The following is a 24,375-nucleotide window of genomic DNA, read 5'->3' on the forward strand; positions in this document are numbered from 1 at the left end:
TGTATGTATGTATATATGTAGAACAGAAACGGGCGCTCGATAGTGCATGAATAGTCTTTGTAAAACATATAACATATAGGCAGAGGTGTAAATTTACGTACCAATGCAGGCTGTTCTCAGTCACTGAAGTCAGAGAGCATGAATACGGTGCAAGGCACCTTCATTTGAAGCCGGTTACACTCCGTCCTCAGCTACACAGCAGTGGTGGTGATCTGGACGCTAGGCCACGCCCCTATGCGTTTCGTATCAACTTTGTCAGAGTGTAACCGGATCCAACTGAAGGTGCATTGCACCGTATTCATGCTCTCTGACTGCGGTGACTGAGAACCGCCAGCGTTGGTACGTCAATTTATACTTCTGCCTATATGTTATATGTTGGAATAAACTTTTACAAAAACTATTGAGCACTATCGAGCGCCCGTTTCTGATCTTCTAGACATTACCTGGTGGATACAGTTTTAACTTAGGTTTTAGAAACTGAGTAGCTGGGCTGAATTTCCCAAGTGCTGTTCCAGCTTTATCCCAAGGAGGATTGGACTATATCTCCTACTACAACAACTTTTGGGACTGTTTGTTCCTTTAAGGATCCCTTGATATATATTCAGCGCACAGTGTTTTTTGTCTGTTCTTTGCATATAGATATATTATTTATATAGTGGTATAGACTTTCATTTTCATTATTACTAGTTTTAGAAAATACCAGTGATTTTATATAGCACACACATTCTGCAGAGCTTTACATAGAATATTCCCTGTCACACGACAGTACATTTTTGTTGGGACCCAATTAGCCTACCAGTATTTTTTGGGGGGGAGGAAACCCAAGCAAGCAAACTCCACACAATTACAGCCGTGGTGGGAATTGAACTGAAGACCTCATTGCTGTGAGGCAGTAATGCTAACCATTAAACTATCCATGCTGGACAAATCTGATCTTTTCTACAAATAAACCTTTTTTAAGGAGCTTTTTAACATTTATATGAAATAGAAGATAAAGTTAATTACAACTAAGGTGCGTTTCCCATGGTTTCTTCCCTCTTTTTAGATTTTGGTTTTTGGCCAAGCTACAAAGGTGTTGGATGAGGTGGACTGGCTGATCACAAAGCTGAAAACCCAGCTTGGCTCGGAGAAGGGAAACGGTAAGCGGATGAGGACTGTAATGTGCTCGATATTTTTATTTTTCTATAAAGGGAAACAAATTATATCTTATAGAAGGCACATATTATGTGTAGATTAGGGTAAGCGTCATCTATGTACTGCACAGGACTTTAGCCAGACGACAATACAGACAAATACAGCTGAGTTCTTATCTTAAACATATTGTTTATTGGCAGGGGATGGAACTCAAGCTACAAACCCTAGAGAACCGGTGGAAAAGGCCATCATCCTCCAGCTGGGCACATTACTAACTGCATGTCATGAGCTGGTCCAGACAGCGCTGCCAGCCGGAACTTGTATGGACACTTTGCTGAAGGAGCTCACAAAGATGTACATAGTCCTTACAGCCCTCGTTAAATATGTGAGTCATTCCACCATTGCAAACCTATATTTCTCTAACATCCATAGGGTTTACTGGTAAGGTATAGAACAATGGGGTATAGAAGGGGTCCAGAGTAGCCGATGCATTAAAACTTCAATTCCCTGTGTGCTGGCTCCTCCCCTCTATGCCCCCTCCCACAGCACAGTTTCGAAAAATGTAACTCGGGGTGGGATGCATACTCTGGTTTATCCAGAGCACTTCTTCAAGAATTTTTTATTTTACTTTATTATTTTCAGGCAGAGATGGCTGGCATCTCCCTGCCTGCACCGCAAGAGTAAGGGGGGAAACCTCATTAAGGGTTAATGGTCTGTCTCACGGGTGAGTGGCCGCGTCGATTTGCGGATGCTGGAGGTTAGCAAACTTACCTGCAGCACGCCGCCAACCCCTTTCAATGCTGAAGACGCAATTGGTGAGTGTGATACAGGGCTTCAGGCCCCAGAGGCGGTGAAATACATCACTGGTGCGCCAGTGTGAGAGAGAGCCCATGCCATCATGGGGGTGGAGCCTCCCGAGGACGGGAACAGCACAGACTGCGGGTGCCATTACAGCAGCATCTGCCTCGGCTCCACAGCTATACCAGGCCCTTCTTCACAGCAAAAGATTACAGTAACAAGGGGGTTATAGTTAGTGGCTCTGGAGGGTTCTACTGGGATCTGCCATTTATAAAACGCTGCCTGTGTGCTATATTCACACAGTAAGGGTGGCGCATGCTGGTTCTCTATTCTCCCGCTCTATTGTCTCTCTTTGGTCGGCCCCAGATCCTTGACACATTTCTCCACTGTTAAGGCCCCCATACACTTTGCGATTTGGGCACGATTTCACCCGATTCGGATGAATCGGGCCGTGAAATCGGCCCAAATCGCACTTGCAGACACCCCATCCGATGCGCGGTCCCATGCGCATCGGATCAGGGTCGGGAGGTCGGACGGGCTGCACATAAGATTTGCTAAATCTTATATGCAGCCCAGCCCCGGAGCCATGCGGGGGATGACAGCGGGCGGGGGATACCAGCTATTGAGAGCCGAGCAGGGGGAGACTGCATAGGGAGCCGGGCAGGAGGCACTTAAAGCTGTTGTGGTGGGGTGACAGCGGGAGCAGGGCGCCGGGCAGGGAGGATGACGCTGGCTGCGGCGGGAGCCGTTAGGAACAGATAACATGAAAAAAAAAAAAGCCCATACAGATGACTAGCAAGCCATTGATTGGCTGAGACCTCTCTCACCCCACCGCAACAGCCTCCCCCTGCTCGGCTCTCTATTAGCCGGCATCCCCGCCCGCTGATGTCCCCCGCATGGCTCCCTCCTCCTGCAGCTCCCCGGGGACTGCATATGATAAATCCATGCGATTTATCATATGCAAACTTTGGCACATCAAGTGCCTAATCGTGTGTCCCCCTCCCGGGGAGCTGCAGGGTGAAATCAAGTCCGACTTGTCCCTAGGACAAGTTGGACTAATGTATGGGGGCCTTTACTGTTAACACTAGCGTAGTGGTTCCCAAACTTTTTTGACTCATGGCACCCTAAAGACCCATGAGTCAAAAGTTTGTTATTGGGAAATGTAGAAAAAAATTAAATTGGGGTTATATGTCTTCCTTAAGATCAGTTATGTGATGAGGGTAAGGATTTGTTTCTGATTGTCCACATGTTTTATAATGGTAAGCCACGAGCACTGGTTTTGCTTATTACTGTAGCCAAATTAATTTGAATTGTTCCTGGACCACCATCCCAGGGCACCCCTGCAATTGTCCCAAGAGACCCCAGGGTGCCATGGCACACAGTTTGGGGACCACTGGTGTAGCGGTTTCTTCAGAAGGAGAGTGTAGGGCAGTTGGTAGCCAACTCCAGTCATCTAAAGCTACCAACAGTTCACATTTTCCAGACAACCTAGCTGCTGCACAGGTGCCCTTACTACTCACTAACACAATTTAAAAGATCCGCAGGTGGAGTTCATTACTTCACTTGTGATTTTGTGAGGAGACCTGGAAAACATTAACTGTTGGTAGCTCTCGAGGACTGGAGTTGGCTATCCCAGGTGTAGGAGTTACCCTTTACAAGCGAAGCACTTTTCGGTGAGGAACTTAATAAGTGGATATCACAGGTTACAGCCGTCAAATCTAAGTACCTCCATTCTGCAATACCACGACCTCCTTTGTTGCAGTCTTTTCGGGCTATTCGATTTTGGGGGCATGCAAGAGGTGCCCGTGGTAAGCTGCGAAAACAAATAGCCTCTACCTGTCCAGAGCAGACCGCTAGCTCTACTCCCACCCTCCACATGACAGTTCCGTTATCCCTAGGGGATCTCCTGGTGGGGGCTCGTCTCTGGCATTTTCATCATTTCTGGAGCAAATCTTGTTGGGATCCCTTTGTAATCGATTTTATCTCTCAGGGCTACAAAATAGTTTCTGATTCCACCTCCTCCTAGATTCTTCAAATTATATTTGCCAGTTTTATGCGATTCTTGCATGAATCTTCTGGAAGCCATTCAGCACCTAGAATCCATGCGAGTAATAATCCCGATTTCTGCTCATCTCAGGAACAAGGGTTATTACTTCAACCTATTCGTAGTACCCAAACTAGATGGGTCACTGAGACCTATTCTAAATCTCCAATTGCTAAACGGTTACCTAAGGGTCTTCAAATTCAAAATGGAGTTCCTACAAGCATTGATTTCAAATGTGGAGGAAAAGGAATTTCTTGTATCCCTGAATATCAGGGATGCATATCTTCATGTTCCTATATGGCCTCCTCACCAAGCGTATCTGAGGTTTATGATTCTTGACCAGCACTATCAATTTCAGGCACTCCCCTTTGGACTTTCCATGGCACCAAGAGCTTTTACAAAAGTCATGGCGAAAATGATGCTCCAGCTGAGTATTCTGGGGGTGAATGTTGTTCCATATTTGGATAACATTCTGCTAAAAGCCCCGTCAAGCGAACAATTTGAGCACAGTGTCATGATCACGCCAGCCCTTTTGACCCGACAAGGTTGGTTACTAAATCTACAGAAGTCCCACCTGGTACCTTCCCAGAGGCTTCTATTCTGGGCATGCTTTTGGATATGGTATCTCAGAAGGCAATTCTTCCAGAAGACAAGGCAAAGACGATTCAAGCGATGGTTTGCTCCATGTTAAAAACTAACCGAAATCTCCATTCACTCCTGTATACATCTCCTGGGGAAAATGGTGGCCTTGTACGTGGCAATTCTATAGGGCAGGTTTCACACACGAACATTCCAACAAGACCTTCTAAGCAAATGGTTGGGCCTGCGCCTCCATGTGCAGAAGATAATTCGGTTATCACCTCAAACAAGAATCTCTCGGTACTCTTTACCTAGATGGGCGCCCGTCGTGGTGATCGCGGGTACATTTATGTCTGTCCGCGACGCGACCGACGCGATGCCCGCGATTTCCCATTGAAACCCATGTTAAACATGGAAATCGCGTCGGTCGCGTCGCGGCTGCCCATAAATGTACCCGCGATGCCCGCGACGCGATGCTCCCGATTTGCCATAGGAATCAATGTTAAAAGGCCCGATGGACACGATTTTACTGTTCAATGCCTCAATGGACCCGATTTGGCCATAGGAATCAATGTTAAATGGGCCACAGAGCCCAAATAAGCACAATTAACCCTTAAATGTCCCCCCAAATTTGTAACGCCACACCACGATCCACGCCAACCCGAAGCGTGGCGAGCGGCGGCGGTACGCGCCCCTACTATCCCTAGGGTGTGGAGTGAGAATAGAATAGTGTGGCGAGCCACCGAGCCCGAAGCGTGGCGCGCGCAGCGAGCCCCGCGAGGGGACGCGGATACCTTCACAGATATACGCGTCCCCTCGTGGGCTTCACAGGTGTCCGTGGCGACGCGGACACCTGTGAAGCCCGCGAGGGGACGCGTTTACCTGTGAAGGTATCCGCGTCCCCTCGCCACGCTTCGGGCTCGGTGGCTCGCTGCGCTCGCCACATTATTCTATTCTCACTCCACGCCCTAGTGGATAGTAGGGCATGAAAAGGTCGTAGGACGCGTACCGCCGCCCCTCGCGGGCTCGCTGCGCTCGCCACGCTTCGGGTTGGCGTGGATCGTGGGGTGGCGTTAAAAATTTGGGGGGACATTTTAAGGGTTAATTGTGCCTATTTGGGCTCTGTGGCCCATTTAACATTGATTCCTATGGCCAAATCGCGGCCATTGAGGCATTTTACATGAAAATCGCGCTCAATCAGCGTTTTTAACATTGTTCCCTATGGGAAAATCGCGGTCATCGCGGGTAGCAGATTTTTATGTACCCGCGATTTACCCGCGATGCCCGCGATTTTTACCCCCGACGCCCGCGATTTCAATCGCGGGCGCCCATCTAGGTAAAGAGTACCAATCTCTCTACTGTGGTGGCTTCATTCTCCGAGCCTGACGGTAGGGCGTTACTTCGGGATTCAGTCATGGACTTTGTTGATGATGGATGCAAGCCTAAGGCTGGGGAGCTGTGACCAATGGGGCACGATTCCATGGAAGGTGGTCGAGTCTGGAGACATCTCTTGGTACTTGTTTCCTAGAAAGGCGCCCATTATGTTAATTGCTTAGAGGGCTATTCTGCGTTTGAAAAATCGCATGCGATGCGATAAGTTAATTTATTCACTGCTTTCATGTCCCCAGGCCATCGCATTGCATGCGATAAAAATCTCTGTTCTGAGACTTTGCCCTGTGTGTTTTTGCCTTACTATTCTTATTCGGAATCATTTGATTCCTTGTTTAGGCACATGGTTTTTGCAGAATTTTTTTCCTTTTATACATTGGTTACTGTTACATGTTTATCTGTTATTCTACATGTTCTTCCCTTTGTATGTCAGTCTCATTCAGGCACAGTTTTCTAAACTGGGCTGTAGGTGGGGGCTAGAGGGAAGGAACTAGCACACAGGGAATTGAAGTTTTAGTGCACTGGCCACTCTGGACCCCTTCTATACCCCATTGTTCGATACCTTCCCAGTATATCCTATGGACTAAAAGAAAATAATTTACCGGTAGGTAATTAAAATCCTATTTTCATGCACAGTATTACACTTATAAAAAGTCTTATTTGATTATTATTAAAATTTAATATAAATTATATTTGGGCCATATATAAAGGCATATTTTTTTTATTAAGTCCATATGCAGTCCTAAGCACTGTCTTTTATATTACTTATCAGAAACTCATGTTGCCTTCAGTATTTTCAGGTCTGCACTAATCATGCTGGAAAGATTCCTACTCGTTTGGAAAAGTTGGTAAGTTTGTGGTGGCTCTATAGGTTACTTACTGTATTCCTGTCCAACTCTGCTTATTTACAGCTTTCTGTGCTTGCTCACTGTGTGCCTGTACAGTTGTGCTTTGCTGCAGTATTACATGTATCACATATAATGTTGCGGTGTTCTTTCAAGATATGACCGGGTTGATTGACACAATTGTACTCTAATGTATGGCAACATCAGAGATTTTTTTAGTACAGTATACAGAATTGTATATATTTAGTAGTGCCTATTCATAGCACATTTCACAACCACAGGATCTGACATGCCTTCATACGTAACAACTGTTGTGTCTGAGATCGGCAGTGGTGTAAAAAATACTATTATCAGCAGAATCGCTGATGGCTATTTAGGGGTTTAGGAGCCCACTGTATGCTCACACATAAGGATGTGTGTTTCCTGGCTAAATTGGACACGAGCCAGAGTGCCCACAATGTACATTGTTCCAAATCGGCAGTAAATATAGTACAGTCTCACACAAATTATTTACATTAGAGCCCTTAAAAGGACTAATATATGACACAGACAGGGATTGTGTAACGCAAGGGGAGCAGCCGCACGGCTAGTGAAGCCGGCGTACGCTTCGCAGACCTTCCTCAGGGCAACACCTCTACAGCTGTGCTTATCTGTAGCTTTCTCTGTTTGCTTACTGTGTGCATGTACAGCTGTGCTTTGCCGCAGTATTCTCTGCTTGCTTACTGCGTGCCTGTACAGGTGCCAGATGACTGCCGGACAGTCGGGATTCCGATGGTCAGTACTCCGACATTGGAATCTCAACTGTTTAAATGCCCAACAGTCAGGATCCCGACTGACGGGCTATTCTCCCTTTTGGGGGTCCACGACCCCCATAGAGGGAGAATAGAACCTGTGGCGAGTGAAGCGAATTTGCAAGGGGCTTCTTTGCACACTCGGCCCCTTTCGGAGCACTGGCTGTCGGGATTCCGATGTCGGGATACTGACCATCGGCATCCCGATTGTCGGGCAGTCATACCACACCCTGCCTGTACAGCTGTGTTTAGCCACAGATTTCCCGTCTTGCTTACTGTATAGAGCTGGGGTAGTCAAACCTAGTCCTCGAGTGCTACCAACAGTGCATGTTTTGCAGGTCTCCTCACAGAATCACAAGTGAGCTAATTAGCTCCATCTGTGTATCTTTTAAAATGTGTCAGTGATTAATGGGTGCAGCTGTGCAGCAGCTAGGTTTTCTGGAAAATGTAAACTGTTGGTAGCTCTCGAGGGCTAGGGTTGGCTACCACTGGTATAGAGTAACTGTACAACTCTACTTGGCCACATCTTTCTCTGCTTGCTTACTGCATACCTGTACAGTTTTCTCTTATTGTTTACTGTATGCCTGTACAGCTGTGCTTAGTCACAGCTTTCCCTGCTTGCTTACTGTATACAGTACCTGTACAACTCTACTTAGCCCCAGCTTTCTCTTCTTGTTTACTACATGCCTGCACAGCTTTTCTAGGCCGCAGCTTTCTCTGCTTACCTGTATAACTGTGCTTGTCTGCAGAACCTATACAAATCTGCTTATAAACCACTTTCTTTTACTTCTACCGCGTTCAGACTGCCAGTCTGAAAAACATGGTCTTTACTTGGTATTTAAATTCTGCATAATAAAGCTGGCTGCCCCGTTCACACTGCTGTCCAAATTATCAGGTGAAACACTTCTACCCAGTCATTTGCTTTTCAACACAGGTTTTTTTTGTGGTGTGAACGGGTCAACTCAGGTCGGTATTCCCAGGAATAAAGCAGGGTCGCGGACCTGGGAATGCCGACCAGAGTAGACCCGTGCACACCACAAAAGGAACGGTGTTAAAAAGCAAATTACCGGATAGAACTGCTAAACCCTGTAATTTGGTTATCAGTGTGAATGGGGTATTACTGTGTATGCTTGTACAACTACTGTATGTTCACTACAGCTATCTCACCTGCAGGTTAAGCTCTCTGGTTCACATCTCACACCACAGTGTTATGCCTTCATTACATATGCTCAGGTATGTGGACCTACTCAGGTCTTTTTTATCTTTGTTGGTTACGACCCATTGTATTTTGCTTGCTGGTATCGCTGTGTGCTGAGCAATCTAGCATCCCTCAAATCGCTGGCACACGTCGCTACATGTGTAGGCCCCATTGGATCAATCTGAGAAATAGTTTTGCAGGGTATACACTTAATTATCAACCCGATAATTATCTAATCGATATAACGAACATAGTGTTCATTCTAGCACCCGCTATCTTTGAAAACTCACGCAGTTCCTCCTCCCTGCCTGGGGTATCGCTGTCTGCTGTAGTGCTTCTAGCACAGTGTGGTCTGTATATCAGCACTGATATGCATTTATAAATATTTTAATTTATTATCTTTCAAACTAAAGTTGTTCAAGTGAACACTAGAAAGAGTTTTGTTTTTTAAGTTAATAGTGGTTGAGCTTATTCTGCAGATATTTTATTCCTGCTTTATAGAATACCATAGTGTGCTCTGATTTTATTATATAATATTGTGTTACCTACAAACAGAACATACAGAGTGAAAGTTTTTCAGGAGAAAAGAAGAAAAATGAAGAAGCCACAGTACTTTCTACGGTATGTTGTGTATATATATATATATGTACCAGCAATGGGTAGATTTCTCCGATACTAGTTTGGTGAAAGACAACATATTATACATTTATAGATGTATGGATAAATGTAGCTCAGTAAACTGTTACCAGTAATGTGCATAGGGAATTCCTACTATATACAATCCACCACTATGCAATGTATTTATTATTTTATTTTTTTTGCTACTTGCTAAAGTGGCAACATCAGCAATGTTTCAAAATATTAATCTATTAAGCAGGATTCAATTTGTTTTCATTGAAACATTAACGCAAAAGAAACCTGGTTAAAAAAAAAAAATATATATATATATTATTATTTTTTTGGTTCTAAACATGTCGGATCCTGCTTTTCATCAAAAAGTCCAGATGGACAAAGCTCCAAAGGGTAGAATTGTCCAATAAAGGTTTGCATGTGGCAAGTGTAAAACTAAACTTCTACATGCATGGTTGAACTGTGGTTTGGTACTCCTGCAGAGGCTAATGCTGTGTACACACGGTGAGATTTCTTTGCTATTCGACTTAAGATTCGATGGCTATGCAATTTTTGCTAACTCTACTATTTACATACAATTCATGCCATCTACATTTGATTTGCACTATTTGATTGCTGCAATGTCTATTTGGCTTTTTGATTTCAGCTGAACGGGAGCGCGCATCGGTAACAAAAGCTTAAAAACATGTTCTATCTCCATTCAATGTATTTGCAATCCTGATTGGATTTTGACTATATAGTCACAATTGAATGTCAAATTGTACTGTGTACACCGCATAAGAGTGCATCTCCACTAGTGGATACATTGTTTTGGGTGGCGGAGCTCCCTGGGGCTATGTGAGAGCTGTTGCAGCAGTTTGCGGATTTTTTTTTTTGGTCTCTTCAATCAGCTGAGTTGTCCTTTGCTAAAGGTTTGGTCCACTTGGTCCAAGGTTTAGAGCAAGTCTCCACTACTCTAGAAAAACTACTTGAATCTCTAGGAGCGCCTCTGTCCATAGAGAGTTCCCTGCTTCAAGCAATCACAGATTTGTTGAGTCCCACTGGACATGGGTTGATTGATGCCATATGCTCTCTTCCGCATGATCCAGACCTGCCACAAGGACCATCCTCCATATGTCAATTGCATTTAAAATCGTGGCTGCTTAGGCAGTTATTTAGAGGGTGAATGGGACTCCAGAGGTGGCTGTTCTGAATATACTGAAGGCTCACATCTTGGTTTTTGGCTAAACCTTAACACCGCATCTTGCAGGCTTATTTAGCTCATTATGAAAGGAATGAGTTCCATTCTTTTTAAGGTTTAGGTGTATGTGCTGTCAAGATTTTCATGCACCGGTTGGGCTTGTTTCCTGAATTGCAGTCATTTATACAATTTTTGTCCGGCAAAAGATATTGGCTGTGCAACTTGGAAGGAAATTAAAATTTTGGGGCATAACAACACCCCCCACATTGTCAGACACATATAGGCCCCCCACAGTGCAAGGTACATAAATACACCCCCCCCCCCCCCCCCCCCCATCCCACAGTGACATTCTCCTTACCATGGGGCGGTCGTGCCTAAATACAGTGACTTCGGTGGGGCGCTCCTCAGTGCGTTTTGTGCTGCACCGGTGTCTGACACCGCACAGAGCACACAGGCTGGCTCTAGGCTCCAATATGTCAGCGCCCTGCGCGACCGCACAACTAAAACATGCCTGGAGCCAGCTGTAGCTCTGATAGGCGTGCGGCAACATATGTTTGTGAGCTCTGTCCTAATTTGTGTGCGGGCACTCTGCGAGTTGCGTGCACACGCACACATCTTAGAGGGAACTTGTTTTGAATTTTTTTTTGTAGTCTGATCTATTTGAACCGCTTGCTTGGTGAATTAAAATATTTACTTGGAAGATTATCTGACTCCTAGAGGTTGTCTCTGCCAGGAGTGTATACAGCTACTAAAGTTCCTATTCAACCTATTGTTCCAATGTTTCTCAGTGGAGATTCGTGGTCTTTATTTTCTTCCAGCTATCCCTTCGATGTGCTACATGCCCTTTGTTTTACAATTCCTGGACCTCTGCCTTACAGGGAAAAAAAAAACGAACTGTGTGCAAGGATTCCCAAGAGGGGTTGGCCATCCTTTAATCCAACAGTGTCCTGTTGGATTCAAGATTATTAGTCAGGCTTAAATTGCTAGAGGCTATATGGTGTGTTTAAGGTTTTTGGCAAGTTCCACTCAGGCATTGAGATTTGCTTGTGCTGCAGGTCTGGGGACTTTACTGCTTAGCTGTATATTTGTACTTCTAGTATAATCCAGCTCTCCGATTGCTTGAGGATACTGAATTCCCTCTGCGTGCTTGCTGTGTATGTTTGCTTTATGTTTATGGTTGCGTGACATAAGATTTGTAGTGAAGTTTTGTCACTTGTTTATTCCATTTTCCGCTTCCTCACTCTGCACACTCTAAAGGCCCCCAATACATGTACGCATGCAAAACCCAGTCGGTCTGGGCGGCAGGATTGCATACAGTACACTGCTTGTGCTCCTTTTGCATACAATGTTTTGTATGTGATGCTATTGACAGCCACAGGATCTGACAAATCCTCGTGGCAGCCATGGTGAACTCCGGATCAGATGCGCATGAGATAGCACATCAGAGGTAAAACGCATAAAATATGGCACGTTTCACACGATTTATTGATCCAATGGGTCAAAATAGTGTCAAAAAAAGGCCATATTGTTAAGTGTATGAGCACTTCTGATCAAACTGAATTTTAGTTAGATGGTATATAGAGGGGGAGGATCCATGTTCATATAATTTAAGATTACAAATGCCAGGCTGTACAATCTATACTCCTGCATTCTCCAATGCCCCCCTTAGAGAAATGTTTTTTGCTGGTTTGTAACAAAACATCTTGTTCCTCCTCTCCTCACAAAACTGTTGTATTTGTTAGCAACAATGCTGAATGTGTCTACTGCTTAGAGGTGCATTAAATGCTCTGACGGCAAGCAGTGTTGATAGCTCGCCATCAGAGTATTCAACTGCCTCCCCTTCACTCGCCGTTTCCATTTCGCTGGTTCTATTCAGCAAGGTTCTTTGTGCCCATCAAAACAGTGGGGTTCCCCACAAAATGCAGAGAACTTGCGACGAACCTTGCCATTTAATGGAGAGGACGCCAAAAATTCCAGCAGAACATTGAATATGGCGAGGATGGCTTTTACTCACTGAAAATAAGCCATCCTCACCGCCACATTGAATACACCCCTTAGAATGAAAAACATTTTTTTTAACACATTAAACATTTTCTGAAGGCTATCCCTAACACCTTTTTGCTATTTAGAAATATGGATAATTGACATATGTTCCTTTAGATGACTTTCACATTGTGCATTTACTTTTAGGCCAGAATCCTCCGTGACACTAAGCCAATCCCAAACTTGATCTTTGCCATTGAAAAATATGAGGAAGCGCTCATAAAGTTGTCGAAAAAGTCAAAGGTACTGTGCTTCTCTAAGACCTTCTAATAAGGAACCATACTTTGTGACCATATATTAGAATACTGTCTCTTTCTATGCTCTCAGGTCAATTTAATGCAATACATGAAGCTCAGCACATCCAGGGACTTCAGGATCAATGCAGCCACACTGGATGTAGCTTTGCAAGAAAAGGGATCTGAGGATGAGGAGAATGCGGCAGATAGTGTGCAGGTATGTTCTTCACAGAACAGTGTGTTACATTAGTCCCCAGTCACCTGCACTCAGTATAAGAGCACCATGCATCTGCTCTCAAATACCAATGCACTAAGGGAGTGATTCACAATAGCTTGGACCGATGGCGTGGCTCTGCACCTGTGTATCGCCATATACACGCATGTGCAGAACACCTTTGGTAACTATCGCAGTCGCCAAGGCATTTGCAGGCATCAGTGCAGGCAGGGAGCTGGCGCATGGTCGTGTCCACAAAAAAAGGTGGGTGTGCCCAGAGAAACGCTGGGTGTCCCCTGCATAGGGTGGGTGCCTGACATCAGCGCCAGCCCCATTCTCTGACTCACGAAGCAAATAAGACAGCCCAGACTGACTTATTTGTGGACGCCTAAAAAAAAAATCATTCGATGGTTGGCGACCATCGAATGGTCTTGTGGCCGTACGCCCACATGCGAATGAATGTGTGAGCGAACACATCCATTATCTTAGTGGCGGGAGTTTGCCCGCTGCTTAGCAATCCAACGTAAACCACCCCCAAATCCCATACTGTTTATATTATACTGTATGTATATTAGACTACTTTTTTTTTTCTTTATTTTGAAGTCGGTGTCAGAAAAAAGTGAAAGTCAGGAACCAAAAAGGAAGAGAAGAAAGAAGTAGCTGGTGTCACCCAAATGTTACCATTCATGGAGCATAATGCAAGACTACCACTGGTTATTCCTTTTATTGTTGATGAATACTAGTTCAGTGATAATCCTTGTATTCACTTAAGTGTTATAAAGAAGTAATATATGGGTTTATGAAAAAAGGTTCTAAATATAATTGAACTCCATGGGAGCCAATGGGGGCACACCAAGACATCCGTCAGCTCCCTTTGGCCAAAACACCATTGGTTACTTTAATCAGTTCGTAGATGTCCAAAGCTTCACCTGCAAAACACAAATTGAAAACTCAGGCATTCGGCACAAGTGATTAATGAGCACCATATGCACCCTTTCAGTACTGATATAATACTATATACTCTGAGGATGTCTAAATGGAAGACATTTTCCTCTTTAGTATCTATGTTCAAATATCAATTTATTAAAAATAATATCATGAAAAACAGAGAAATGTGCACATTTGAGCGCTCATAAAAATGTTTCTATAAAAAGAGAAGTTTTTTATAGAAACATTTTTATGAGCGCGCAAATGTGCACATTTCTCTGTTTTTCATGATATTATTTTTAATAAATTGATATTTGAACATAGATACTATCTCTGTGTTTATTTACTATTCATGGTGTAGGATTGCGCAGGTGTGTCCATCTTTTTCTTCTTGCTTTGTGTATACCGCAGGGTAAATTTTGTAGTTTTACCCCGGACACCCAGCAGCACCCTACTATACCTTTTACTCTAGTGCAGTCTGTCACCACCCACTCTTTCTGTGCACTTGTCTAACGTTCTAGATAAACATAAAATTCTAGTTGTATTTTCATTTATGAAATGTCCTGATCCAAATGCAGCAAAGTGCTGGAAAAATAAACTTAGTTTGAAGTTTTCCAAATGAAACCTGTTAAATGTTCTCACCAATCAATACCTTTTGTATGTTGTTAATGTACATATTTACATGGCTAATTCCTTTATTAAATATATACCCACATAATAAACGTGTTCTGCTTCAATGACTTGAATGGACTTTCGGTACGGAGAGAGGAGTTACCTGGGGGAATGCCATATCTTTGCTCTAAGCCTTCAGGATTTGATGGAGTCACACAATCCATGTTCACTTCTTTCCTCAGGCACTGGTCAATATCTACTGCACTAAAAAACGCCACAGACTGCGGTAAATCCAGCATTCCTAGTTTGTAAGCAAACATGGACCTGGAACACAGTATGGAAGGTACTGTTGTTTCATATTAGAATTGCATATCTTCAAAGTTTTTATACACGTGTCCCCAACATTAATAAATAGAGCAGGTAGTCATATTTTAAGTTGAATGGTTCTTCTATGCCAAGTCCAGTGCAAATGAGTTGTCTGTGAGGTCCGATATAATTATCAAAAGTCACTAAAGTGGCTAATATTTATTTATTTCAAAAAGCCACTCTAAGTGTATTTTTCTGACTGAATTAGGTCAAGAACATATTTTTTAAAATTATTCTAACATGATTGTATTCTAAACAAAATTAACACTGTATTTCATGAAAAAAAAATTTTTTTTTTAAATTCTGCTGTGAATGTACTTTTTAAAAACTTTTAAACTATTTAGGTTTTTATAAATGTTCCATTCCTCCTCATTGGCCACATATTGATATTCTCATCAGCCATGGATCGCAATAATTAAAATGATTCCTGAAATATGCTTTAGTATCAATAGCAGTTTTCTCCTTAATCTTATAAATCAATGTTTTTTGAGGTGTCAGGAAATTGATATGGATAAATAATTTGTAAAATGCTGGGGGACAGAGGCTCTGCTATATATCTCATGCAACTCCTACTCTCTGCAGCCACAAGTAGGGGGGGTTTGTCAGATCACTGCGACAGACAGTTCAGGAGAGTAGAATGTAGTGTTCATTTTAGCACCCGCCATCTTTGAAAACCCATGCTGTTCTTCTTCCCTGCCTGGGGTGTCGCTGTCTGCTGTGGTGTTTCTAGAACAGGTCTGGTTTGTATATCAGTGCTGATATACAGACCACACTGTGCTAGAAGCACTACAGCAGGCAGCAACACCCCAGGCAGGGAAGAGGAACTGCACGGGTTTTCAAAGATGGCGGGTGCTAGAATGAACACTAGAAAGGTCCCTCTTCCTAACTGGTCAGATCAGATGTAATCATGTCAGGAAAAGCCCAGCCAATCGTGGTTGCATTACCAGGCCAATAGTCAATTAAAAACCCCATCTTCCATTTAAAATATTTAGGAATCACTCACTTCTCTAAATTATGTCAATTAATAAATTGAAGAGCTTATTAACCACATGTCATTGCTACCTGTAGTAACACTGTTGGGAAAATGCCCATTGTTTGGGATATAAAGGGTTTAGAAGGGATGTGATGACAATGCAATATGTGTATAACTAGAATGAACAACATATACCTCGTTAGCAGATTTGTGATCTGGAGAGCAAGTGCTGCCCGATGCCGGTCCTCGCTACGCACAAGATAGCGCACCTCATCATGGATACTGATGCAGAAACGCCCATCTATGTCATAGTCCTCAAAAAGCCACTTCATGGCTACCAACATAAGGTGAAGGTAGTCAACGGCTGAGCTCTGTACAGCCCAGTTTACTCTGCTGGTTATAAACTGAATAAGACAGAGATACATAAAAAAACTAAATGGGAACATTTGCAGTAATAACAAAGCATGGCTACAGCTAGCATGATCCTTCTAAGATCACCCCATTACTCCTGGAACAGACTATTCCTATATCCAAATTTAGATCACTTTAATTCAGGACAACAAAATTACTAACTACAAATTAAAATGGACACTGTTCCATCACTTTAACTGTCCTTATGATTCCCACTCTCTGATGCCAAATGCAGTATGAGTGATGGGACTGAGATCCCTCAGGAATATATAATGTAGAAAGGAACATACCTCTCTGTCCTTTCTCCCACAACTGTGTTTTCTATTGCTGTTTGCATGGAATGTGTCTGGGAGTAAAGCCTTGCTAGTATTTAAGTGTTATAGTACTCATACACATGTCCAATACGGGCCAATTTTACCCGATAATGACAGATAGATCGGATCCGATGCGCATCGGATTCTAGAGATCTTGTGTGCAGCACAATAAGAATCAGACCATAAGCAGCACAGCACGGGTGCTTTTTAGCAAAGGCGATGTATCGCATTTGATTTTTGTTCAACTCCACCGGGAGTTCTTTTACATGTGATAAATCACATGTAAAAAATGGCACATCAAATGCTTAGTCAGAAGGAACCCTCCTGGGGAGATGCCAAGGGAGTTCCAAGGAAAACGGTCCAACTTGTGCATCAGACAAGTCGGACCTGTGTATGGCCACCTTAAGTATTAGCCAATATGTTTGTCGCAAGTGGTTAAAAAGACTTTAAAGGAACCCCCAAGAAAAGTCTTTCAAACCTCATCCGCAGACATACTATCACGTGTCTAGCATTGCTTCCTTGTGTTTTAGGCCGCTCAAGAGAAGCCCAATGTAAGCTCTGCAGAACATCAATATTCCTTGCAGATTCCTGTAAACATCAAGCATCTTAAAAGCTGACAGAATTATCTCCTTGTCTTTTAATGACATCTTAGTGCAAAGGCTTCGAAACTCATTCTTCAAGGCATCCTAGCAGTCCAGGATTTTCCCATCTCCAGTTGACCTTAATTAGTATCTCAGTCAATTTGATTTAACAAGCGGTGATGGCTTTCTTTGAGGCTTGAATTTGGGAACATCTGTCTTAGTGATTACCTCTATTAATAACCTGTACAATTTATTATCTAATGCTGATGGTCAAATAGGATTAAGTCTAAAAAAAAAAATGTCACCAGTTTCTAGTTACCCAAATTCTGCCAATCTCCATTGCCCTGTATTATATCTGCTTTTAGCGCATAACACACAAAATACTTCCCATTTGGGTATACATATTATTAACCCCTTCCCGACATTGCCTTTTAAGGTAATTTTTTTTTTTTTTTTCCTCCTTGTGTTCAAATAAGCGTAACTTTTTTAATTTTCCGGCTATATAGACACATGAGGGCTTTTTTTTTGCGGGACAAGTTGTACTTTCTAATGGTACCATTTACTATACCGTATAATATTCTGGGGAATCAGGAAATAATTCAATGTGGGGTAAAAAAAAAAAAAAACGCAATTCCACAATTTTGCGCTGGTTACGGTTTTTTTGGAGTTCATAGTTCGTTTAAAATGATGGGTTATCTTTATTCTATGGGTCGTTACGATTCCGGTAATACCAAACTTATATAGTTTTCGTTACATTTTACCACTAAAAAAAAAAATAGAAAATGTTACGGTTTTTCGAATTTGCGTCGCGTCGCCATGTTCTGCGGCTTATAACTTTTTTATTTTTCCACCTACGGACCTGGGTGAGGGCTCATTTTTTGCGGGCTGAAGTGTACTTTTTAATTAATACCATTATGGGATATGGGCGACTTTCTGATCTCTTTTAGTTATTTTTTTTTGGGTACGCGATGCGACCAAAAAGCGTAGTTTTGGCGTTGGGGATTATTTTCCGTTTACGCCTTTAACCGTGCGGGATAACTAATGTTATATTTTAATAGATCGGACTTTTAGGAACGCGGCGATACCAAATATGTTTATTTTTTTTATTATTTATTTATTTTTATTTGGGAAATGGGGAAAGGGGGGTGATTTGAACTTTTAATATTTTATTATTTTTTTTTTATTTTTAAACTTTATTTTTTTTTTTTTTTTACTTTTACTACAAGGCCCCCTAGTGTACTTGACCACTAGGGGGCGCGATCGCCTGTACTAGGTTCAGCCATAGAGCTCTATGGCTGAACGTAGTGATTTTTTGCACTTCCTATTACATCCTGCCTGAGGCAGGATGTAATAGGTATGAATACACGGACAGCACAGGGGTCTACATTAGACCCCTGGCTACCATGGCAACCGATCGGCACCCTCCGATCGCGCTGCGGGGGGCCCCGATCGGCGCCGGAGGGGGGCGCCCCCCCCTCCGATCAGCTATTTAAGCACTGCGGGCGCTTTGCCCGCGGTGCTTAAAGGGTTAAACGGCCGCGATCGGCGAACTCGCCGCTCGTGGCCGTGAGAGCAGGGACATGGCTGTAATATACAGCCATTACCTGCTCTCTATCAAGCCAGCTCACTCCGTGAGCTGGCTTGATTCACCCCCAACCGACATATGGCGTAAATGTACGTCATATGTCGGGAAGGGGTTAATTATGTACCAGTCATGGTTCTAAATGTACAATGTCTCAATAGTAGCTACAAAATGAAATTAGTGAAATGATTTCCAATAGGTATTATCAATACTGCGCGCACATGGAACGAATGCGAAGTATTTAAAACTGTAGTACTTTTTCTTAAACCATTAATTATAGTATATATGACATTATCTTTAAGAGGGCTGGGGAACCTACCATTGTTTCAGCACTGTGATTTATTTAGTTATAATAAGCACTAGGAACCTAGTACCAGGACGCAAGTCTCTCTTCTAATCAGTGTCTGGGAAACGTTGCTGTCCTTAATGACAAATGTAAACCCTTGTTACATGCACCGCTTCTTTAAATATGTTTTAAAGTGTGAAACACTATGAATGTTGACCACTGAAGGTCGACATGGCTGATATCGACACGGTGGAAGGGCGTGACAAGCATTAGGTCGACAATGGGAAGGTCAACATAAGTTTTTCACGTTTCACTAGGGTGTGGAGGGAGAATATAATAGTGTGCCGAGCGCAGCGAGACATGCAAGGGGACGCGGTACACTAATACGGTGTCCATGTCAACTTACATCGAAATTCAGGACAAAAAAAAAAATGAACATTATCATGTCGACCTTTAGTGGTCATCCTTCATAGTGTCGACCTTATGACCCATACCCAATACGTATCCCCATATCTCCAGCTATCCTATGAACAGGCAGAACTTCAGAAAAAGGCACAGTAACTCTGCCTGCCATCCTAACATTTTCAGATCCTACAGAGCTCCACACTGGTGTTCTCTAGGCAAGGGTGAAAATCTAAAGCAGGAATGGGGAACCTTCAGCCCTCCAGCTGTTGTTGAACTACGCATCCCACCATGCCCTGCAACAGTTTTACCATGGCCAAATAGCAAAACTATAGGAGGGCATGCTGGGATGTGTAGTTCAACAACAGCTAGCAATATATGGCTGAGCAATATATCTCCCCCGTGTGTACGGGACTTAACTGTTGGTAGCTCTCAAGGACTGGAGTTGGCTACCCCAGCTCTAGGTGAATTGTTTTTGGCAATAGTTTTCTACTTCATGGATAATAGACAATGTTGGAAGAAGAATTGGTTGTGTAGAATTTAAGATGGGTACTTATTATGCGACAGTGTAAACGAATCGTTCACGGTTTCTCTTGAACTGGCTTCAACATTACAACATTAACAAAATATCCAATATTTGACTTTGGTTATTGTTAATGAACTGGGGAGTGAACATTGATAACGATATAGTGCATACACATTACCCGATATGCATGATAATATCGTTAACGTTATTTTGCATATCATTATAAAAATTACTTAATGTGTACCCAGTTTAACGCTCTTATTTTTAATAATAATATTCTAAACAGATGTGCAATGTGTTTGCTATGTACCTCCCCCTTTACAGCTGTTGGCTCCAGTGCTCTACTAATGCGACATCCTAGGACAGGAGTACTGGGTGATGGACTCATCGCTATACTCTCCAGCTTGTTAAACATCTCTGACTCTGTTCCTCCGGTCCATATCTTACGGCTTATCAAGTCCCATTTCCTTCTAGACCTGTGCAAAAAAATCAGTCACTCGATCTATAGTTCAATGAAGACAACCACATCAATAATTAGAACAGTAACAGTCACACCCTGTAGTTCACCACTGAAAGTAAAAAGTAAGGAGTGGTCTATAGAATCCACACACACTACAACTACATTGTTGCTTTGCATTATCTGATCAACAAAGCTCAATTACAGCAAACCTGCCTTACGGACAGACAACGTAATCAACTGCCACAAAATGCGAAGACTTCCCTTAGACTTTCCCCTTGTTTTAGCAGAAAAAAAAATTGGAATGGTGCTTACATCATTGACGCCTGTTTCTGAATCTTCCTCACATCCTGCAAGCTCACAGAATTATCTTCTCCTCTCTCAACCGAGATTCCAAGTTGTTCTACCAGCCATTCTGCATCCTCAGACAAGATATATCTGCAAGACCCAAAAAGAGTATAGCCACAATCTTGTACATGCATATAAAATAGAATGTTATGAGAGCTTTGCTATATGGGATTAAGAATAAGAGTAAAAACATTTGATGGCATTCTTGTCCAGTAAGATCTTTAAGTAATTTTGATGCAAACCCCTGTGTTTCTCACCTCCTAACTCCCTTTGTTACTGCATACATCTGCTTGGCCTTCTCCGCACACTGCTCTTGGGTGAGACGATGATTAAACTGCATTAGGAGGCGTTCAGCAAAAGGCTGTCCAGCGCCATAAATGCGGCCATAGTTGAATACTTTAGCATGTTCTCGACTTATTCCCACAGTAGAAGCAGTCTTACTGTGCAGGTCATTACCACTGCTCTTCTTGCCCTGTAAAGTCATCCATCCAAATGCTGTGCAACCTAGAAAACAAACATTGCAAATGTCTAATCTACTGTGTTTTCTCAAAGCAGTAACTAAGCACATGCACACATTTGTCTACTTTGACATGTTTGATGAACTGAAATATACACACAATGTCACATCCAATGAATACTGCAACATGAAATGATTAGCAAGGTACAGTATTGTATTTTTTTGTCAAGTAGAGATTAATCATCAATTTTGCTGGCATCAGGTTTGACAATAATTATTGTAAGACATCACTGCAATAAAGCAAAGTAAGTTCCAAATATAATTTAATCTACTACCACCCAATCTGGGGAAAATTGTAAACTGTAGATTACAAAGGCTGTAATAAAACAGGAATCTAGGCTAGCTGTACACGGTGGGGACAGTGCAAAGAAAGGGTACTTCACTTTGATGAAGTCGGATAAGAAGACACACTGAGCAGAGCCCTGAGGAAGCAAAAACCTGTGAAGCACGCCACGGAATCACCAGCCGTACAAGCATCCTCCTTACCAGTTACCTGGCGTTTCAGCGCTCTCAACTATAGCCCTTATAAGGGCTTATGTGGATACTATTCGACACTGCCTGTTTCTACCACGAACATGGCATACCAAGCGGGTGGCTGCATGCCGGCTCTAACACAGCAGTGCAGGCTGGCAGCACATGGGAGACAGCCGCGTGGTGGGGATTGTCACTCTATAATTGCATATATTATACTGCAGTGTTCTACTAAGACTGCTATGCATAGTTATATAATGTTTAAAAGAGTTATATAGCCACGTATGGTCATTTCAATTAGCGGGGCCCTGCAAATACCCATTTTACTTTATACAGAAGTCACTGGCTTCAGCCTTATAAAATGGGTCCCGCTGACTTTAAACTACAATCAGCGGCTCTGTTATATTAGTTCCCAAGTGGCACACAGAGTGTTCCCCATAAGGGGTTAATAATACACGCATCATCCCCCCTTGCTATAAATTGTTTCAACAGATTACAACACTTGATACATTGTCCTATAATAGACTTTCGGTATGATAATAATATGATTCTGTGTGAAAAGAGATTAAGTAGAATTCATTGTAACAGGGGAACCTGCAAAATCACTCAACCATACCAATAATGGCATCAGGACAATACTGCACAGGCAGTACCTTTCAAAGACGCTGAACATAAATAATAAAGGAATATATGGCACTCATGGATACAACGTACGTGCTGTTTTAACATGCACTAATTCATTTTGTTTGTCTCATTGTTATGTTTTAATATTTTTAATTCTATTTTCTCTCTCTGGTGCACCACACCAACACAAATCCTTCTCTCTCATTATGTTACAGACACAGGTGCAGTTTGAAAGGCAACTACCCAGGTATAATGCAGGACCAATGTGTAGTGAAAACATTTGAGTAGCTGTAACACCGGTTGAAACCATGTTCATTAACTTGTCTCAGACCCAGAATTTAGGTATGAAAGGGGTGGATGATTACAATAAAAAAAGCACAAATTAGTATAGAGGCCCAAATAATACACATTCAAAAAACAGGTGGGTCAACTGAGCAACCACCCCATCAAAGCTAAATGTTCTGAATCCCCGTGGAGACAAGTACCCTAGGATAGATGGTCTAGTCTGAGAGGAAGCTACCACGGGACTGCTTTTGTCAGGCACGTGAGATCACCGTATCACAAACTGCAAACTAGAGCTGGGTTAGCCAACCCTAGTCCTCGAGAGCTACCAACAGTGCATGTTTTGCAGGTCTCCTCACAGAATCACAAGTGAGCTAATTAGCTCCATCTGTGTATCTTTTAAAATGTGTCAGTGATTAATGAGTGCAGCAGCTAGGTTGTCTGGAAAATGTGAACTGTTGGTAGCTCTCGAGGGCTAGGGTTGGCTACCACTGATCTAGAGCAATGATGTTCCCTTTTTTCTCGATTTGCGAAACACCTGAGGTAGAGAAGACGTCGGGGGGAAAACATATCAGTGGAAAGGTCCAAGGAAAGGACAGAGCATTCATGTGAAATGCACCCAGGTCCTGGAAAATTACCAGTTTGTGGATGAGCAACCCCAACAGTCCTCTAAAATCCACTACGGGTGAAGAGACCAGTCCTTGGAGTGGATTTTTTGCTGGCTTAGTCAGTCTGTCGCCCTACTTTCAACCTTTGGAGGAACTTTGTCCCATTGCAGAATTTTGCTGACTTCCCGCATGGCCTGGCAACTCCTTGTGCCGTCCTGATTTATGCAGGCAAAGGTAGTAGCATTGTTTAAGTGGACCTTGAGTGGATGGCCCTGGAGGAAGGGGGATATGCCTGTCACTTGGAAGACGAGGTACCCGGTACATCCAGTATACCTGAAAAGTCACCTCCTCAGTAACGGAGGATGGCAGTAGAAACCATTGAAAGACTATAAATGGGCAACCTTCGTTCAATAATATTATCCGATACTTGTTCTGAAGAGGAGTGCCATTCCACTTGGACACAATTTCTACCTGGAAGATCCTGAAATCTTCTCCAGGACCTACATACATTGATACGGGGACTGAAGCAAAGATTGTAGAGAGGCGCAATTTAGGGAAGAAACCTTTGCACTTGGGTGTTCAAGAGGGGCCCTGTGGAACTGAAGAAGCTAAATTGCATAGGTTACAGATTTTTGGGAATGACTTCCAACTGGGCTGCAAGGAGAAAGTGGTCCAGATAAATATCCGGACTCCATTGCAGCCACAGGAAATTCACCATCACATTGGAGCTGCTGACAATCTGAAAGGTAAGGCCTGAAACTGGTAATAAATTGCAGGAACAATTGTTCTCACGGAATATACAGGAATGCATCACTTACATCCAGGGACACTATGAAATCCCCTGGATGTCAATGATGCAAGGAATGTTGGGAAGACTCCATTTTGAACTGGACGTAATTAATGCGGATGACATTTAAATAGAAACAATCTCCTCTTATGGACGGCTATGGGAAATATTGGACCGGACACATACCGGTAGAGATCTTACGGTGGATGGATTGTGAAGC

The 24,375-nt window shown here is 42.9% G+C and overlaps 2 protein-coding genes across 6 annotated transcripts in view; one reads left to right on the top strand and one right to left on the bottom strand.

Moving 5' to 3' along the window:
• The window catches only part of FANCI (FA complementation group I), a 60,381-nt gene extending 46,206 nt beyond the window's left edge, over positions 1–14,175 (top strand). Inside the window, exons 31-38 of the mRNA XM_083184177.1 lie at positions 1,046–1,139; positions 1,335–1,519; positions 6,736–6,792; positions 8,754–8,813; positions 9,334–9,399; positions 12,779–12,874; positions 12,959–13,084; positions 13,685–14,175. Of these exons, the coding sequence (XP_083040303.1) occupies positions 1,046–1,139; positions 1,335–1,519; positions 6,736–6,792; positions 8,754–8,813; positions 9,334–9,399; positions 12,779–12,874; positions 12,959–13,084; positions 13,685–13,741 (741 nt within the window). The 3' untranslated portion in view covers positions 13,742–14,175. The remainder of the gene's footprint in view (positions 1–1,045; positions 1,140–1,334; positions 1,520–6,735; positions 6,793–8,753; positions 8,814–9,333; positions 9,400–12,778; positions 12,875–12,958; positions 13,085–13,684) is intronic.
• Positions 13,723–24,375, bottom strand: part of POLG (DNA polymerase gamma, catalytic subunit) — a 64,527-nt gene continuing 53,874 nt past the window's right edge. For 3 of the 5 annotated variants that reach the window (XM_083184179.1, XM_083184180.1, XM_083184181.1), the window contains exons 18-23: positions 21,124–21,370; positions 20,834–20,956; positions 20,372–20,537; positions 16,155–16,363; positions 14,784–14,944; positions 13,723–14,010 (exon numbers count right to left, since the gene is read on the bottom strand). In XM_083184179.1, the coding sequence (XP_083040305.1) occupies positions 13,946–14,010; positions 14,784–14,944; positions 16,155–16,363; positions 20,372–20,537; positions 20,834–20,956; positions 21,124–21,370 (971 nt within the window). In that variant the 3' untranslated portion in view covers positions 13,723–13,945. The remainder of the gene's footprint in view (positions 14,011–14,783; positions 14,945–16,154; positions 16,364–20,371; positions 20,538–20,833; positions 20,957–21,123; positions 21,371–24,375) is intronic. The other 2 variants (XM_083184178.1, XM_083184182.1) reach the window with 2 other exon arrangements.

This window comes from Crinia signifera, chromosome 4 (genome assembly GCF_055691185.1).
Source record: "Crinia signifera chromosome 4, ASM5569118v1, whole genome shotgun sequence".
In the NCBI taxonomy this organism is placed as follows: Eukaryota; Metazoa; Chordata; class Amphibia; order Anura; family Myobatrachidae; genus Crinia; species Crinia signifera.